The 20,865-nt window shown below is 32.7% G+C and overlaps 1 protein-coding gene across 1 annotated transcript in view; it reads left to right on the forward strand.

Moving 5' to 3' along the window:
• Positions 1 to 20,865, forward strand: part of LOC121381879 (adenylate cyclase type 5-like) — a 76,111-nt gene that overhangs the window by 23,817 nt on the left and 31,429 nt on the right. Inside the window, exons 3-8 of the mRNA XM_041511269.1 lie at positions 2,584 to 2,733; positions 5,031 to 5,152; positions 12,231 to 12,470; positions 17,906 to 18,064; positions 18,645 to 18,792; positions 19,831 to 19,913. Of these exons, the coding sequence (XP_041367203.1) occupies positions 2,584 to 2,733; positions 5,031 to 5,152; positions 12,231 to 12,470; positions 17,906 to 18,064; positions 18,645 to 18,792; positions 19,831 to 19,913 (902 nt within the window). The remainder of the gene's footprint in view (positions 1 to 2,583; positions 2,734 to 5,030; positions 5,153 to 12,230; positions 12,471 to 17,905; positions 18,065 to 18,644; positions 18,793 to 19,830; positions 19,914 to 20,865) is intronic.

Consider the following 20,865-nt stretch of genomic DNA (forward strand, 5'->3'; position numbering starts at 1 on the left):
AAATAGAGAATTGAACACTTTTTCACTTTATTATACCCATACCCTAATATCCAAGTTGGACTTTACATACATGTACATACCACAGTCATTGTGCACTGGCTGGAACAAGAAATTGCCTATAATGGGCCCACCAACGGGGATTGATCCTAAACTGACCACACATTAGGTGAGCACTTTACCATTCCAGGGCTATGTCCCGCCCCTTCCACATGCAACACTATCACACAAATACTATGCAATATTTTCTTATATATATATGTGTATATGTGTATGTACATGTATATATTCATGAATGTTTATTTAAAGAACAAAATGTAAAATTATGTGTGTGTGTGTCTATATATATATATATATATATATACACACACACACACACACACACACACACACACACACACACACACACACACACACACACACAGGTAAATGTCAGTATTGGTGTTCATATTACGTGATTGTGTCCACTATATAGGCATGCAGATTAAGACTCATTTTGGGGTTCAAGTGGCGACTACTGTACTACCAACTAATTTTGGTGTAATATATGTCCTGACTATCTTACAGATGAAAATTACCCAGAATTCCTGTGGGGGGAACATGCTCAAATGACGTCATCAAAATGGCGACCATATTTAGTTTATTTTTTAAGCAGCCTAGTATTAAAACCATGTGAACGTTCCAGTCAAAATCACAGGTCACATCAGGGTAGCATGCAGTTCCATGCACACCAGACTGTCCTTTTAGTTTGTTTTTGAGAACGCAAATCATTGTCATATTCTCTGAAGGTGTTTGAAAGAATCCAGGACATGATCCCACTGGGAAAAAAAAAAAAAACACTTGAAAAAAAACACCACCCTCAAAACCCCACTAACAAATGAGAATAATTAATGGACAAAATCCCACTGTGACCATTTCACAGATATGAAATAAAGTTGACATGTTTGTGTCCTTTACCACTGCAAGAAGGTTGTCATCGGGTGCGATTATGGATTGCTTCCGAGTTTTTGACTCCTTATCATGGGGAATGATTACTCGACAAACACTCTAGGATCTGTGTATCCAAGGCTCGGGTGATATAGAGAGTAATACATGAGTGGCCGTTATATATCATTTATCTCACCATGATTTGTTTTAAAATGTATCTAATGAGATAGTCAGGACCCACATTCATAAAAATCCAAAATTAGTTGGTAGTATGATAGTTGCCACTTTGTTATTTTTAGAGCACTTTTGAGCCATCTTCTGCATGCTTATATACTAGGCATACATTTGTAAAGCTCAATATTGTTGTTAGTTGGAAATTGGGCTCCATTGGTAATCGAATAAGCCATGCAGTAATTACCATAGATTTTTTCATTTGTTGTGTATGCACTGTTAGCAAGTGGCTGTGATGTGATATATAGACATTAATATTATATAGACCCATGACAATGAATTCTTAGAAAATATATGCTGCAAATGTACATGTACCAGGATTTCATGCATTGGCGATTTCCAGATTTTGGATTGGAAGCATAAATTTATGAGATGGTGTCCATAAATATTTATTTACATTTAGAAAAAAAGAAGAAAGAAATGTTTTATTTAACAATGCACTAAGCACATTTTATTTATGATTATTTGGCGTCAGACATTTGGTTAAGGACCACACAGATATTGAGAGAGGAAACCCGCTGTCATCACTTCATTGGCTACTCTTTTCGATTAGCAGCAAGGGATCTTTTATAGGCACCATCCCATAGACAGGGTAGTACATACCACAGCCTTTGATATACCAGTCGTGGTGCACTGGCTGAAACGAGAAATAGCCTAATGAGCCCACCAACAGCGATCGATCCCAGACCGACTGCGCATCGAGTGAGCGCTTTACCACTGGGCTACATCCCACCCCTTTACATTTAGAAGTACATCAGTTTTATGATTCTGACAGATTCCTAAATTTTAATTTAATTTTTGTTTTTGTTTTAAAGAATGGTTTGGTTTACCATGTATTAAGGGGGAGGGGTGAGTCTTTTATCTCGAAATGATAAAAACCTTATGGTAACTTGATTCCTCATGTCAAGAGGACACTGAAATCCTATTGAGAATCCTATTATGATATGGAGTATTTATGAACTTTTTTGGGTTTTTTAAATTATTATTTTTTAAATTCATTAGGTTAAAAAAGATGATTTTGGTTCACTAGTTAGAGATTGTCAATAATGTCAACACTGTATATCAGGGAACATTTTGTTTTCAAAATCATGATTACTGTTTAATAGTGTTATAACATTGTGTAGCAATCTCTAAAACTGTTTTGAGACAACTTGTTCAATTCAAAGACATGTAGCTGAATTTGCTTTGTCAACTAAAATGTCAGTAAGCTTCAGTAACTTGAACATACAGAAATATCTTTTGTTTTCCAACTTTAATTTATGGTTTCAAAATACATTATTGTTATTACATGTAGCTTTTGTAGTTATGGTTTCAAAATACCTTATTGTTATTAGCTTTGTTCTGCATATAAATGTAATGAAAAAACACGATGTGTAACAAAATTGTTATTTCAGTAAAATGTAGTTTAACTTTATTCTTAATTTACAGGCACTATCAAATACTTTTCTCTTTGTTTGTGTCAACATTGCTGGTATTTTCACTCATTATCCAAGTGAATGTGCCCAGCGACAGGCCTTTCTGGAAACCAGGCGGTGTATTCAGGCTCGTATAACTACACAGAAGGAAAATGAAGAACAGGTACGTCCATTATTCCATTAATGTATACATATATATAATTATTAGCTCAATCAGACCAGCAGTTATAAGGTTATGGACCATCAAATTTCATTACAATTATTTTTGCAAGACTGCCATGGGATCATTATTTCATTATCTTGGAATAATATAATATGTATAGTACCGTTTATTGTAAATCATACTTATAATGTTCAATAATAATAATTACTGGTAACACAAATTTAGAACATGTAGTTGCAAGTCACTTATTTTGTTATTTTTACATTTATTTATGGTAAATAACTACACATTAGTTGATCTCATACATAATCTTTCATAATTAACTCAGAAAAATCAACATTACACCCTACTGCCACAGTAGTTTCCCATGAATTCTTGCCTAAAATTATAAAGTACATAAACAGTTTGCATCAGTTATTCAACAAAACAGCCAATCCTTTGTCATTGTGGAAATGCAACCCAAATTCAAAATATGATTTCACACAATTAACTGTTGGTCACCTGAAATTAATTTTATAATGATATAATTATTTTTTACCTGTAAATGAAGTTATGTAGTTGTAATATTTTATAGGCATATAATTTAATTCAAGGAATAATCTTTATATTTCAAAAGAAGATAAATTAATAATAATAATTTTTAGAAATGTATTATGCAATTATGAGATTGCCCCTTTAATAGTTCTAAATAGCAAATGTCCTTTCATTTGATAAATTGTTTACTATACTCCTGAAAATATCCCAAGTTGCTAATGTTTTTAGTAGAATACTTCCCAAGACAGCCGCCTTGAACATTAATGAGAATCAAGCACATTTGAACAAAGACAGAAAGAGGTAGGAGAAGGAAAAGAACAGAGAATTAGTCGTAAATGGAGCAACATAAAGTGAAATAAAACAAATACAAAAAATTAGAATAAAAATCCCAGATTTTAAAGAAAGAATATGGGTTATTTACAATATCTGCCTTATTCCCATCGATTTCTTACGAAACATTTGATTTGGTTCAGTCATTTGGTAAAGTCATAAGAAAGTGAATGCGGTATACATATGTATACACTTGGAAATTGAAAAAAAAATCATTACACTTACACTTCCACATGTAAACTTAAGCTGTTGTCTCATTGTTGAGGTATGTGTGCAGGACATTTTGAAGGGGTTGGTGGTTAAGACTGGCTGGCATTGAGGTTATATACAACTGTTTAAGTTACTGGAGTTTGGAGGGGGTGTTTTGAAAATTGTGAGAACCTGATGTCCTAAAATGCAATTTCTTGCATTCTACAAGTAAATTCATCCCGACATATTAAAATAATAATAATAACTTGCTTTGAGCAGGGATAGGTTTGGGAAATATGTCCCTATTGTTAGTTTTTTAAATTCCCTTTTAAAATTTATGTATTTCTTACAATTTAGATGAACCAGTTGCCAAAGACAAATGTTTTATTTTTAAAATATGTTCTTATTAGGTTTTATGATTTGCAAATGTTGTGTCAGTTACTTTTAGTGTTATGTGAGTTACCCATTAAAAAAAGTTAATACAAAATTCCTTGTAGAAAACGTAGTTCTCTTGTTCTTGAGATAGCGATTACCTGTGCACTACACATTTCTATATGTACCTGAAAACTTGATGCTTCAGATTCAGAGAATTTTGGCAAGTTCAAAGACATGTCAAATACAAGTGACTTTTTTGTTGCGTCAGTTACCCACACTTTATTTGTGATTGTAGTTGTGCTCAGACTGTATGCAATGAAATAATCTTTTGACATGACTTTAGCACAACATATTTATTGCAATCAAAAACACTCTTAAGAATTTTATTGAATACTTTTTAAAAAATAAAATAATCAAAGACATTAAAAAATGTCTGAATGTTGCATCAGTTAACCGTGGAATTGCCCAACAATATTTCAATGGAGAAAAAGATTTGTCTGATAAATAAATACAGTGGAACCCCTCAAAACTGTAACATCTGTGAACGGAAATTCCCTCAAAACCAGACATCTTTCCGTTTTTAAATAACACTACAGAACTGGAAACCCCTAAAATCTTACTTTTTTCTTGGTCCCATGGGTATCCAATTTAGAGGGGTTTCATGCATTAAATTGACAACAACAGAATATTGGGAGAATAAACCTGATTATTGTGAAAATGTATTACATTTACAAAAATGTATAAAGTTTCCCTATGTACATTGTATACATATCAATCTGTGTTGGTTAAATGCCTGTAACACTCAGCGCAAATTTCCATTTTCACCATTACATGTTTTTGTCTAATTACGCTAGATATTTGTTTTACAGGAGAGGCTTCTCTTATCATTGTTTCCAAGGCATGTTGCCATGGAAATGAAGGCTGATATAGCAGGAAAACCAAAAGATACCATGTTCCACAAAATCTATATTCAGAGGCATGATAATGTCAGGTAAATTCAGAAACATTCTTCCTTTTATTGAATCCAGAAATTATTATTATTATTATTATTATATAGGTGTAATTGATTGCCTTAATTGATTTAAAAAGAAAACAGAGAGGATTTATGTTAGGTTAAAATTAGCTACAACGAAGTCCTATATATGGCATAGCACAAATATAGTATGATGAATGTTTCTTTCACCTAGAGCTGCAAATATACAGAATAGAACTATCTGGTGTGAAAAAGCCATGTGGTACATACATGTACATGTGTATTCCACATGATTATGCTTGGCAACAAGGAGAGCTAACTCTATTATAGTCATGATTATGTGAACTCAGTATGCCTCATCCCAGGTCGAAGATTTCACCACATTGGGTGTGGGGGTTTTCAAATCCCACATAGCAGCATATATGATGGATTCTTACAATCCAGGACTTCTAGAATTTTTATAAAATACACTAGCCATGGGATCAGTGGTTTTAAAATTTACTAGCCACAATTAAAAATTAACTTTAAGTTAATACAGTTTTACTAAATAATAGTAATAATCAGATGTCACCTAAATAGGAAGATAGAGCTTAAAAACACTAACATTGGGGTGTGTGTGTGTGTGGGGGGGGGGGGGGGGGGGGTGGACAGGATATTCATATTCAGTGCTCAGTTTTAAAGAATTTGGTTGCTTGCCCAGAGGGCAAGTATGGGTTCACATTGAGGTTGCCCCTCCAAAAATTTGGTTGCCCTGATTTCATCCGTGTTTTGAAACTAAAGTTATATTTATATTCCAATAAAACAGTAACCAACAGGTTTGGAATTAATATGTTGTCAATGTAAAATGTAATATGTACTGTCTGACAATAAAATACATTACTTTTTAATAATGTTTTTAAATGTTTGTAGTTATACACATGTACATTTAGGGCCTAATTGCTTAAGATTGTTGTGATTTGGTGACACATCAGCTATGTTCCAATCGAATGCACTGGAATGTTTACTATTCGGAATACTTCAGCTGATTACGATCAGAATCTTACAGAATCGACTGAGGAGTTCCGAGTGGCAAACACGTGATTTCAACTGATGCTTTAGTAGAGGGGATGATTTTCTGTTTCAGATTTTGCCACATTCCGTTTCAGATTTTTGCAAATTCCGTGTGGGGTTTTTTCCTTTTTGTGTGTTAATTAGTGTCATGTTTTATTATTATAAACTATATCCATTTGTGTTTTATTGTTCCAGCTCTGAGCTTGTTGGCTATTGCTATTTGTTAAATACCTGTAAACATTTTTGTTGACACAAACTTAAAAAAAAAAGAAGTTAAGTAATGTTTACTTGCCACTAATAAAGACTGAAAAAGTGATGTACCATATTTTCTGTCCTATTACACGCATTGGTGTATAAACCACACCACTTGGTTTTAGACAAAGTTTCCACCTTCGTCTGTACATAAGCCGCAGTTAAAACAAAGTTACAAACTTTATTACTGTTAATTATTGTTTGTATTTAATCATAATAAAGAGATCCATTCTCCCTTAAATTCAAACAATACATAATTGTTGATTGTATGGCTTTCAGTTTCATTTCATTTTATGGATTATGGTTAAGATTCATAAACAAAACACACATTTGACAAACCCCGCTATTTTCATGAAAATATTAACAAGAACTTGGTAATGCATTGTTTGTAATCTTACATTAGTTGCCAAAAATATATAAATAAATAAATACATGATAACATTTTATTTGGTCCAGTATGATTACAAAACGTGAAAAAAAAAAAAAAAGTGCACAAATAAGAATTACTAGTACCCACTCGATTACACATGTATGTTTCTCTGTAACTTAACTAGCGTGCCGTGTGCACAAATTACATATTCAAACGTGGTCGGGTCAAGCTGGATATAGGCCAGCGGTAGTGAACCGATACTAAGCACTGTTCTGTCGATCGTTTACAGTTTCGACATTGTTTTATAACTTTTAAATGAAGGCCTTTAAAAAAAACAAAACAACAACAAACAAACAAAAAACAACAACAACAATTGTTTAGAATTATGTATTCAGAACCAGTTTAAGGATTCACGGGGCCAATAGCACAAATAACAGCGGGGCCCAATTCCCAAGATATATATTTTTCAACCCCTTCAGGGAGAGTTGAAAAATTACCTGGGGAAAATAAATGTACACAATTACTCACTGCGGGACCCCCTGAAACGCGGGACCCCCTGAAACGCGGGGCCGTAGCACGTGCTACATGTGCTACTAGAATAAACTAGTAAGAAGAAAAGTTAAAATGCTATTTTTGTGTGCAGTTTAGAAAACAATCAGATTAACGAATATGCCCAAAGGTTTACGAAATTATGTTTTCCAACGAAAGCGTTGTGTAAATCGGTTATGCTTACGAATCGTAATAAGTATTATTAAAAAATATTGAAATTAAACATACTAGAAATCTTGTTATATAATCAACATTCTAAAATTGTATTAGTTCATGTTTATTTTTATATTTCAAATTAAATTTTACTGTGTAAAGTGACACGGGTAAACAGTCAACATGCTTTGTTACAAGCTTACAGTGTAACTTCCGAGAATGAACGGTTCTGGTAGTGTTTACGCATACGAAAGTTGGCATACAAAAACACTATATGCGTATATTATTAATATTGAATCTTAAAACTACCAAAAAGATTTATAATGGTGCTTGAACCAGAAATACAACTTTTGAAGGTTTTTTTGTTTTTTTAAATCGCAAATTCCGTTTCAGTTACTAAATTCCGCGATTCCGTCCGTGTTTTTCGTGATCGCGGAAAATCATCCCCTCTACTTTAGATAACGACAGTTTAAAAACGATTGTGGGCAAGAAAACTGCACATTATTATGCGACACAACTCCTTTTGGTGTTTAAACAAAAGTCAGTCATCCGACGGGCAACTAGTATCATAGAATTAAGTTGCCCGACTGAATATTAGGTCGTCACAGACGACCGGACGACCGTAAAAATTGAGCGCTGATATTTATAAAATAGACTTAACTTCAACATTTGACAAATTGTTTTTACTACCGTAGCCGTTGGGCATGGCAATACTTATAGTAGTTATTTACTAGCCCAACATTGAATATCACTAGCCATGGGAGTGGGGCTACCATAATCTAGAAGCCCTGTCTAGCATGGCACTAGTAGTTATTTACTAGCCCAACATTGAATATCACTAGCCATGTGATTGGGGCTACCATAATCTAGAAGCCCTGTCTAGCATGGCAATTTTAGTTATTTACTAGCCCAACATTGAATATCACTAACCACGGGATTGGGGCTACCATAATCTAGAAGCCCTGTCTAGCATGGCAATAGTAGTTATTTACTAGCCCAACATTGAATATCACTAGCCATGGGAGTGAGGCTACCATAATCTAGAAGCCCTGTCTAACATGGCAATAGTAGTTATTTACTAGCCCAACATTGAATATCACTAGCCATGGGAGTGGGGTTACCATAATCTAGAAGCCCTGTCTAACATTTTTCCATAACGCTCACTAGATCTCTCAGCACATTCAACATCCCAGTGATTTCTTGGATTTTCTTTGAACTCGCCATTCCCCCCCCCCCCCCCCAACCCCCCCCAAAAAAAAAAAAATCAGAGGGATCTAATTCACTTGTATGGCCAGCAAGAATAAAAACAGGACAAATATTAATTTATTTCACCATGTCAATGACACTCTCTTGTCAGGGACTTTGAACTCATCGAAAATCAACAGTGCAGGGTAATCAACTGGCTATCCCAGTTATTCACCTATTTTTGTTAAGTAAGGATCAATCATACAGTGTTGTACCATTTAAGTGGAATTCGACCAGTAATTGTCAGTGTGTAAGATGTCCCAGTCATAATTACGTCATATTTTTACTAAAATTAATTTGGAAGTTAGCAGTTTCGCATAGATTATTGAGTATTTTCAAAGCAGGAAATGGTGCACTTTGAATAACATCAAAATATATTGAGTGTTCTTTCGATTAGATGATCTTAAAAAATTAGCTTCATGGGTTTTTTTAATATTCGATATGCCGACCTAGCAAAGTTTTATGTCATTAATATTTCACTGGTATGGATTTTGTTACATTTTATGATTTACAGTATGTAATGATTTCTAGCGTACAGTGTGCAAAATGTAAGGTAATTTAACCTAAGTACACACTTTGTGAAGACCTCACTACATATCTTTAGATCTCTATATTCAAGCTAACCGTTCATTGCAGACACATGTCCATGATCTCATCCACATGTACTTTCATGCATGCAGTCCTCAAACTAATGGATATATTGATTAAATGCAATTATGCATATACTTTCTCCTAATAGTGTACATTAATGTGTATGGCTTAATTAATTTTCCATTAGAACAAAGCATAAAATTTTCCAGGAACATTTTATCATACATGTACATGAACACAATATACAAAAACATATTTTGAGTCATCACAAATACATGTGTATAGTCATGCATGCCCTGCATCTTCTGGAATATACCAGTATTTATTCTTTAAATATATATTAACAACCTGAATTAATAAACAAAAGTAGAAATATGTTTCTTTATTTTAAGCCAGTGCACCACAACTGGTACATTTATATTAAATGTCGTGGTATGTGTTATCCCATCTGTGGAATGGAGCATATAGAGAATAATACATGAGTGGCCATTAGATACCATTTATCTTACAAGTTGTTTTAAAAGGTATGTAACAAGCGAAAGTGATTTTGATACATTTTTAGATGAGTTGTGAGATAAATGGTATCTAATGGACACGAATGTATTATTCTATTTCTTACATATCCTCAAAAGCCAGGTTTTAAGCAAATTTTAACATCTCTTTGACTAAAAGTTATTTACAGCTGTTGCACTTGTAGCTAACTTATTCATCACAGACACATGATTAACTATATGTCACAGTGTAATCTATTTCCACTGTGTTGTTTTTCATTAAATGCATGGCACTGGTGACCTGGTCATCACCTAGGCGCAACCAGTTGTATGTCTTGAAATTGTTAACACATATATGTGTGTAAACAACCCATGTGTTATAAAAAATATTGCATGATGTTCTCACCAACGGGTGTGTAAGAAATAGATATATAAAAGATTCCCTGCTACTAATAGAAAAGATGTAGTGGGTTTCCTCTCTAAGCTCTCTAACTTTAAGTTACATGTAGTTGGCAGTTCTGCAAGCTTGCCACAAGAATGTCTTCAATTGCACATGATTGTATAGTTAGAGAAATCTGTAGATGCCCACATGTATTTATTTTTTATGTGGCATGCTGAGAACTATACAGGGCAATTTCATGACGAAGCGGACAAAGACTCAAAATTTAAATATCAATTATTTTAATTAATTAATGTGTTTTGTGATCAACAATATGCTGAAGTTCATGGATTAAAAAAAAATTGTCCTTGAGGTTGTTGCAAAAAAGATATCACATGCTGAATAGGCGCCTATTATTTTGACAAATAAATACAATAAAAGCATTTTTTTTAATGCCATAATACATAAATTATGCTTTATACAATCAGATACAGGTTGCATATATGTAATAGCATATCTAATACCTACCGTACATGTTACACCCACTGCAGTTACATAATATGATATGTTATGTTTGTAATTCTTGGTCAAATAGACTACCTAGCACAATGAAACGCGAGTAACCGAAATAGCTATTTTTTCCTCTCTATCATTTATTTCTTGTTTCACACGACACTTGATATTTTCCTACACTAATACATACTACAGATAATGAAACCAAATTTTTTTCACAATAGTGACATAAAACATGACACGGATACATCAAAAATTGTAATGCGAGTAACCGAAAAATATGTAACGTGAGTTACCAACATTTTATTTTAATAGAACAATGCCAGTGTATGAATAATTATGCCAACATACTTCTCACTAACACCAAGTTAGTTTTTGCTGCCACTTACTGGCTAATAAGTCTAAATATATATGTGCAATTCCAGGGTTACTCGCTTTACATTTTTACCATACTGATTCTTTTGATTTGCTCAGGATTAATAATTATACTTTCAACACTTATCTTCTTTATTACATTTTATTAGTTAAATAATCCATGCATATTATAGAAAAAAGAAAAAGGAAATATGATGATTAGTTTTCATACTGTGAATGTGTAAACATTGGTTACTCATGTTACAAAAAAAAGGACATGACAAAAAATTAACACATTTAAAATCCAAAGTCTCCTCATACTGTAACAACCATGATAAAGTGGATACATTGGTGTATACATGTAGCTATAGATATGCTTTATTTACTCAAAATATACTTGTTGTTCAGTGAAGCCTGTAAATCCATTTTCATGGAAACATGCAAATCACATACATGTACTTGCCAATTTCAATTTTCACTTGTGCACAACCGAAATTGTGCCAAAATTAATTAAACCAGTGATTGGTATTCAAATAAAGCAAGCTGATAATTTAATAACAACTATCACTTACTAATGTTACTAGCTTGAACACACTGATGCTGCTAACCTGATAATATCACTGTTTATAAAACGTTTAGAATCTAGACTTTAATAAAGACATTATAGTCTCAGACTTTCTGAGACTATACCCGTGCTTATAAAACCACTTTGAGTATTGAATCAGTAGTCTCATTAGTATTTAAATCAAGTGGACCAGTGTTTATTTCTCATTAACATTTTGTTTTAAATTAGTATTTGTCATCTACATTGCAAAATGTCTCTTTGTATTTAAAAAGTTTTGAAAAGGCCACCAGGAAAAAAAATACAACAGAATATTTTATTTCAGACTTAATGTTAAAGTACTCAGAAACTTGAGAGCTGAGACTCTTTAATTTAGACTCTTAACATTTTAAAATAAATATTTTGGTAATATACATGTATTTAAATAATAATAATAATAAAACTAATATATATTAACATAAAAAAGAGTATAAAGTTTGTGTAAAATGTAATATTCATGAATGTCAATCCTACTATGCAATTGTCATGATTATGATACTGGTATGTATGTTAATATATTTTACTAATTGTTTATCTTTTTCCTCCAGTATTTTGTTTGCAGATATCTGTGGTTTCACCAAGTTGTCCTCCCAGTGTAGTGCACAGGAACTTGTACAGATGCTAAATGAACTGTTTGCACGGTTTGATAAACTTGCTTCTGAAAACAGCTGTCTGAGGATCAAGATCTTGGGTGACTGCTACTACTGCGTGAGCGGTTTGCAGGAAGACCGACCAGACCACGCCTACTGTTGTGTGGAGATGGGACTTGACATGATTGATGCCATTAAGTTAGAACTTTTACACGTTTCACTAACCTATATAGTCTTGTCCCACGGGGAATACATGTACGTTTTTTCAAGCTATGAAATTTACAAGTTATTTATTTTTGAGCAGATTGTTTTCTAAATTGGACTCAAAAATAGTATTTTGTTATTTCCAAAACACTTTTACTTTTTTTTTTACATCAAACAAAACTGAAATTATTTACAAAAAACATTTTTGTAGGAGGATGGGACAGACTATAGATAAACATTATTTAGTTTTTATACAGAAACGCAGCATACACGCGCGCACATGCAAGCACGCACACACACATAAACATACACATACACAGGCAGACACACACACATACACACACACCACACACAAAATCAGTGTTCGAAATGTTTTTTTAAAACTACATTCAAAATTTGCCACTAATGATTTTGACTACCTGGAAAACAACTTTTTAACCAACAGTTGTAACAATAAAACCAAAACTGATAATGCTTGGGGCTAATCTAATAAATGACATTACGACCAGACAGAAAAACAGCACCTGATAAAATATTAAGTAGATTTTACCTGTATTTTGGTTGGGAATTGCCGTCATAAGCTGCCACAGTTTGTGTGTACAGTTACTCCACTGTGAAGATGTAGTGAATGCTAGACATAACAAAAAAACCTAAACTATTATGGTTAATTCTGGATTATCTAAGCACCACAAGTCATCATTTTTCACTTGTTTAATTACTCCAGATAATTACTTTTTTTCTATATTTATCATGATGTGATTTGAAAAAGGACTACATGCAAAGACTGCTAAACTGCAAAACTATTTTTTTTGGTCGCATAAATTTTTTTTCTGTGTCCATTTTCTTAATTGCCAGGGTTGTTTATACATTTTTTAATATAGTAATAATATAATAAAATAATAATAGTACATAGAGTAGGAATTATGAAACATCAAAATACATTGTACAGGTTAAAACAAAATGTACCGTATATTGCCATGTATTAGCCGACTCCTTGGATAAGCTGACCTCTTAGTTTGACCCTAAGTATCTAGTACAAAATCATCGGCCTTGTGTATAAGCCGAAGTCATCTTTTGTCCAGCTGTATGTTGTATTGATCTCAATAATATTGTCAACAAATAGACATGTGCTTTTCTTGTTCATTATATTTTTTTTCCCTTTAATTATTACAAACAAGGTAATCGCGATCACAATTAATGAGGCAATGCTGACATCTACCATGCCATTAAAAATAATTTAGAACTGATAAAGCATAGCAGAAAAATAAATAATTCAAGCTGTAACAACATATCACTGCACACAAGTAATTAATTTATTCATTGGACAGCATTACTTTACAGTTTAATGCTCCCTCCCAACAAAACAATAATATTAGAAATATAATAAGTACTTGTTTGAAGAAAAAACACTGTTTTGTATGTTAAATTTGCTATATGAAAGACTAGTCCCAGCACAGATCAAACAAAGATGGCGGACAGTTGGAAAGAATACGTTTTTACCATTGAAATGACAATGAAACCAGTAATTTTTTTATTATCATTCATCAAACTTATAATGCATTCAAGAACAAGAAACTGCATAATATTGCATGATGGGGTGTTTTATTTATACTGTGCACAAATTATTTTTACATAATCTGTGAAAGACTAAGGGTCTGATCAAAATCGGGAGTATTTTCGATCGGAATTTTATGCTCCAATTTGTTGCCTCCGTGTATAAGCTGACTCTCTTTTTTGGGAAAAGTATTCTAGATTTCAAAAATCGGCTAATACACGGCAATATACGGTACATGTATATGAAGATGTCATTGCAATTCCAACTTCACTTCGGAAACTATTAATAATAAAATAAATAATATTATTAAAAGGAAAAACAAAATCAAAAACCCCTTTGTATCAGGGCTCATATGACGGTAAAGTGAGCCAAAACTTAATTTTCATAAGTTAACTTCGCCCTATCAATAAGCTAGAAGCAACATCAATTTCACCTTGTAGAAACAGTGACTACTTGCATTGTACATAGTTACAGATAAATGGTAAAGAATTTGAGGAATACTTATTCATAGATATAATAATGAAGTATCTGAGCATTTGAAGTAACACTTTTGTGCTAGAAAATCATGTGACAGGCTCTAACCCAGACCACATCCATGTCTGTTGAAGCGAATAACTTTTATTAATTTTATTGTTTATTTTGTATGCTAATATATCCAATATTTTGTTTTAATTGGAATTTTAATTTGCTCAATAAAAATGTATTTAGAAGCCGCTTATTGTGCACTAATACAATACCGTCACTTGATCATGTGAGTAGTTTTCGTGACCCATAGCTAAATGGCTGGTTATAATAAGCTTCAGTCAAAAAGTTACTAATTTGTGCCATTTTATTAATGCCAGTTGTTTCTTTTGTTATTAATAAGTATTATATTACGATTAGTATTTACTATAAGTGAAATTATTTACCAAAAACATTTTTGTAGGAGGATGGGACAAACTATAGATAAACATTATTTTGTTTTTATACAGAACTAAAAAGCAGCATAAACAGACACATACCACACAAGTGTGCATGCATGCACACACACACACACACACACACACACACACACACACACACACACACACACACACACAGCTATTTAATGCTACATGTATTTATTTACTATTGAACCATTAGTATTTATTAAATACTAATGGTTCATTTTGTTATGATAGTCACCTCTAGTACAAACAACAGATATGACTGCGTGCTTTATTAGACATAGTGCAATTTTGTTTTGATACTAAATTACATTTACACTATCTGTAACCCTGTAAGACAACGAAAATCATTATTTGCCAGCATCTGACAAGAGGAAGATAAACAAAAGAGAAGAGAGTATTATTATCCCACATTAGGGGGTTGCTTTCAGAAATACAGTATTGTTCAAATCATTAATAAAATAGACTTTATAGTCTTTGAGGAAGGTATATTTTTGTGAAAGAATATTTATAAGCCTTTAGAAGCAATTCGATCATTCAAATGGTAGACGAACATGTTTCTTACATTCATTTGGGAATTACTAGTTTTTATTTCTAATGTGGATTAAGGTTTTAAGTATTAAAGATGCATGTTTTTGCATATTTTATTTTAGTTTTTTTAATGAAAAAAAAATCAAGTCTCGCTCCCGTTAAAAAACATTGCCCTCTCAAAGTTTGAGAGAAAAGTGACTTTGTACTGTAATCTGGATCTTGTATGAGGTCGGTAGTATGATGACAGTCACTTTTTGCACCCTTGTTTTGGCTTCGTACATGGTAAATATAGCATATCTTACCGTAATTTCACTTGAAATCCATATTTCGTAAAAGGTACAATTTTTTAATCACAAGATTTTCTTCATACACATTCAGGTGCATTAGTAATGTTTAAACAAAAAAAAATTCAATAGCAATTTTGCATTGGAATTTTTCCAGGATTCTTAAAACGGAAACGCCATGTACCCAGCTTGTGGTTATTGTAAGGAGATGCAAAGTGACGTTATTGGAATACTGACGTCATTCAAATTAAAAAATAGCTATATTATTACAATGCTTCACCACATTAAAATAAAAACTGGTCTATTAACCTTGACCTGTCAAATTTCTATAACAAGCAGACAACACTGTTTACAGATTGGGTTTTTTTTTTTTTTTTTCATACTTCTCTTCAAAATATTAATTTGAAGTTTTAAAAGATGAAAGAAATAAAAAGTTCCTTTTGTCAAATATATCATATTAAAAAATTACCATTAGATATGTTTTATTTATTGTGTACAAAGCCAAAACAAGGGTCCGAAAAGTGACTGTCGTCGACCTTAGTATGTATTTTGTAGATTATAATCTACAAATACATATATGAGAAAAAAGGTTATTTGATCTCTACGTTAATTGTCGGTGTCCTTTGTGAACCGGCCATTAGTAATCTTCAGAAACGTCAAATAATAAATATTTACACATGGTTGGCACCATGGTCGGCTTGATATCAACTGCTACAAAACTAATAAATGATGTACTTTTGCATTTAAAAAAGAAATAACAGATAGAAAAAAAAAAAGAGATAAAAGGTGAAGAACTGCAAATATTGACAACAAAATGTCAGGTTTGGATTTATAACCTTGCTGTTCACTAGTTTGGGGAATCAGATTGAATTTTGTAATTGATCATCAATGTGCACCAGTCAGTTGTCTGTAAAATAAATTAAATGTGCTCTGTGGACCTTAAATTAGTGTAGTGTAATTCTAATTTTTTTTATTCAGAACTAATAAACAGTACAGATATAAGAGATAAATAGGCATTTAATTTTTTTTTTATTAATTATCAAATTTTGTCATTTTGTTGTTTTCGAGACTGGTTTGAATTATGACATTTTGTTTTTTTCCAGACTGGTAGACTGGTTTGAATTATGATGTTTTGTTGTTTTCCAGACTGGTTTGAATTATGACGTTTTGTTTTATAGACTGGTAGACTGGTTTGAATTATGATGATTTGTTGTTTTCCAGACTGGTTTGAATTATGATGTTTTCCAGACTGGTAGACTGGTTTAAATTATGATGTTTTGTTGTTTTCCAGACTGGTTTGAATTATGATGTTTTGTTGTTTTCCTGACTGGTTCATATTATGACGTTTTGTTGTTTTCCAGACTGGTTCATATTATGACGTTTTGTTGTTTTCCAGACTGGTAGACTGGTTTGAATTATGATGTTTTGTTGTTTTCCAGATTGGTAGACTGGTTTGAATTATGATGTTTTGTTGTTTTCCAGACTTGTTTAAATTCTGACGTTTTGTTGTTTTATATACTGGTAGACTGGTTTGAATTATGATGTTTTGTTGTTTTCGAGACTGGTTTGAATTCTGACGTTTTGTTGTTTTATAGACTGGTAGACTGGTTTGAATTATGATGTTTTGATATTTTCCAGACTGGTAAACTGGTTTGAATTATGATGTTTTGTTGTTTTTCAGACTGGTAGACTGGTTTGAATTATGACTTTTGTTGTTTTCCAGACTGGTTCATATTATGACGTTTTGTTGTTTTTCCGACTGGTAGACTAGTTTCAATTATGATGTTTTGTTGTTTTCCAGACTGGTTCATATTATGACGTTTTGTTGTTTTGCAGACTGGTTCGAATTATGAAGTTTTGACGTTTTGTTGTTTTGCAGACTGGTTCATATTATGACATTTAGTTGTTTTCCAGACTGGTTCATATATGACTTTTTGTTGTTTTCCAGACTGGTTCATATTATGACGTTTTGTTGTTTTGCAGACTGGTTCGAATTATGAAGTTTTGTTGTTTTGACGTTTTGTTGTTTTGCAGACTGGTTCGAATTATGACGTGTTGTTTTGCAGACTGGTTCAAATTATGACATTTTGTGTTGCAAACTGGTTCATTTTATGACGTTTTGTTGTTTTGCAGATTGGTTCGAATTATGACGAATGTAGATGTGAACATGCGAGTCGGTATTCACAGTGGCCGTGTTCACTGTGGAGTGCTGGGATTGAGAAAGTGGCAGTTTGATGTGTGGTCCAATGACGTAACACTGGCCAACATGATGGAGGCTGGAGGTATTCCAGGGTAAGTCTTGTTCTTGTCATTATGAATGGCAGTCAGATTGTTAAAAGTAGAATTTAGCTGCATGATAGAGTACAATTTACATTAAATAAACACAGTGGAACTAGATTATTCATCCTCTGTACATTTTAGAGGGGTAAACTTTCGATGTGTTGGTTGTTTGAGCCATTTGGAACACATTGGCAAATTATGGATTCTCTTGAGGTCAAAATGAAGATGGCATCATCAGGCTTGTTTAGATCTATTAATAAGACAAAGGGAAACTTTCCTGGACAAACATCTCACATTTGGCATTCTAGCAAATGTTCATTTAACATTTGGCCTCTGTAGCACTTACCTATTGCAAGATATGGTCTTTGACTTACATGTTGATAATTGACAAATTTGTTCAAGACAACATCTATGACACCAGACACTTATTTCAAGGCTTGAAATAATAATAGATGTATATTCACTTTTATGATACCAGATTAAGGGCATATTCAACTGTTAGTTGACAATAGTGATTTGACAGTAGGAGCAACAAAAAACTTTACAACTTCAATGGCAATATTGTGAAAGCTGGGTAAACATTTGTTTCTAGGAGAGTCCACATCACAGAAAATACACTGAATTACCTTGGTGACTCTTATGAAGTGGAACCTGGACATGGAGATGAAAGAAATGCATTCCTGAAAGACCATAACATCAAGACTTTCCTCATTATTAAAAGTGAAGACTCGCGTATTGAGGTTTGATTACGCAGTATTAATATGTGTGTGTTCATATTATATTACAGATGCTACTTCTTTTCAAAATGTAATGACTATATTCAAATTTGGAAAAAAGATGTTTGTTTTGTTTAATGACACCACTAGAGCACATTGAGTTATTAATCATTTGCTATTGGATGTCAGACATTTGGTAATTTTGAAATTTATAATCTTAGACAGAAAATCTAGTAACTTTTTTTATTAGTAGCAAGGGATCTTTTATAAGCACCATCCCACAGGCAGGATACCACGGCCTTTGATAAACCAGTTGTGATTCACTGGCTGGAATGAGAAATAGTCCAATGGGATTAAGTAGTGTGCATGGAACATTTTGTTTTATAAGTTAAATGTCCCCTGGTATCCAAGACTGTCTTTAAGCAAACATTCCTATTATAGTTCATGTTAAGATAATTATATGTGGGATTTAATGTACAACCAGTCAGTGCATACTTCAAAATAGGTGGTTTTTTGTGTGTGTATCACAGAACTTGCTGTAAGAAACATTGAGGGGAGTGATTAATTTCTTCCCTGACACTAGTGACAGATTATGGGGAGCCATTTAAAATACTATGGTAACCTTTTGAAGTTATCTTTTACAAGATATAAATTCACATGTTAGGCAGAGCCGAAATTACTCTACTTGAACTAGTCTCTGGCGAGTTTTGGGGAGCCAGAATAATAGCTCCCCTTAAATGGTGAGGTCAGATATCAGTGATAGATATTCATTTTACACTAATATATTCAACAAAATATACAATAACAGTCTTTATTACATACCTATTCACTTCCTATTTATTGCACTTGTTTATTTTGCAAAAGAACATACCACTCGACCGCGACACGGTCTCGTGGTACATATTCTTGCGCAAAATAAACTTGCATGTGCAATAAATAAGACGTGAAAACAACGTAGGTGAAGTTCTGTATATTTATCATACTACAATATCTGTACCCACTCAACCTCCTAGAAAAAAAATGTTTTCTCAAGTTTGTTGCACTGTTTTGTATTTTGTTTAGGAGAGAGAAGTGGCTTTATATAAACACATGCAGAATGGAAAATCCAGTAGTAAGCAAGGTCGTGATGCTGCCATGAAGCAAAGGTGATGTTAACCATGCAATCAAACATGTACCAAAGGAAATTATTTATAGTATTAAAACATTGCATTTTTGCACTACTTTGCTAGGTTGTGGGTGGGCCCCAAAATAATTTAATTATTTGCCTTTGAATGTTTTTGGAGAACTGTTATTTGATTGAATTGAGTTCTTGATCATTTAACTCACCATGACATCATGATCTGGCAATCATCCAACACGTCACCTACTTTATAGTACTTGAAATACTATAATAGTATTTGAAATAGAGTTTGTGTTTCATTGTCAGTTTTCAAGACAAAAAGACAATCCTGACTATCTTTACAACAAGGCCTTGAATGAGTGCAATATGCAGTACATACATTTACTGTTGTTATTGTGTTAATTGACCTTTAATTGCTTCATTTTACACTATAACCACAATACAAGTTATAAATGTAGGCTAATAGTGATTAGATATGCCTCTGTAACAACTATGAAACATGTATATATATATATATGCTAATTCATTGGTTCTCTTTGATGGACTATAAACAGACTATATATGTTGCTTAAATTTGAAATGACTTCTTCAAAGACTTTCTTCAGCTGACAGTGCATGTATATATAACGATACATCATAGAATTAATTAAATCATTTATTAAAGATATCAAATTTAACACAGCTTTGAAAACAAGCTGTTCAAATCGATATTAATCATTATGAAAAATACACTTAATGGTCTGAATGTCAACTAAACTGATGGCCTGATTACAAATGTAGACAGCTAAAGCTTGAGTTACGTACTTATTACAGAGACATATTTAATCACTGTTGGCCTACATTTATAACTCGTATATTGGTTATACGGTAAAATATTTAAAAAAAGAGTGTTATTTGAGTTGGTATGGGTTTAAAACCTAATAATATTTCTCTATGAATTTTAACTTTTTCATTATGGTACATACTTGGTATGGTTT

Source organism: Gigantopelta aegis, chromosome 9 (genome assembly GCF_016097555.1).
Source record: "Gigantopelta aegis isolate Gae_Host chromosome 9, Gae_host_genome, whole genome shotgun sequence".
Classification (NCBI taxonomy): Eukaryota; Metazoa; Mollusca; class Gastropoda; order Neomphalida; family Peltospiridae; genus Gigantopelta; species Gigantopelta aegis.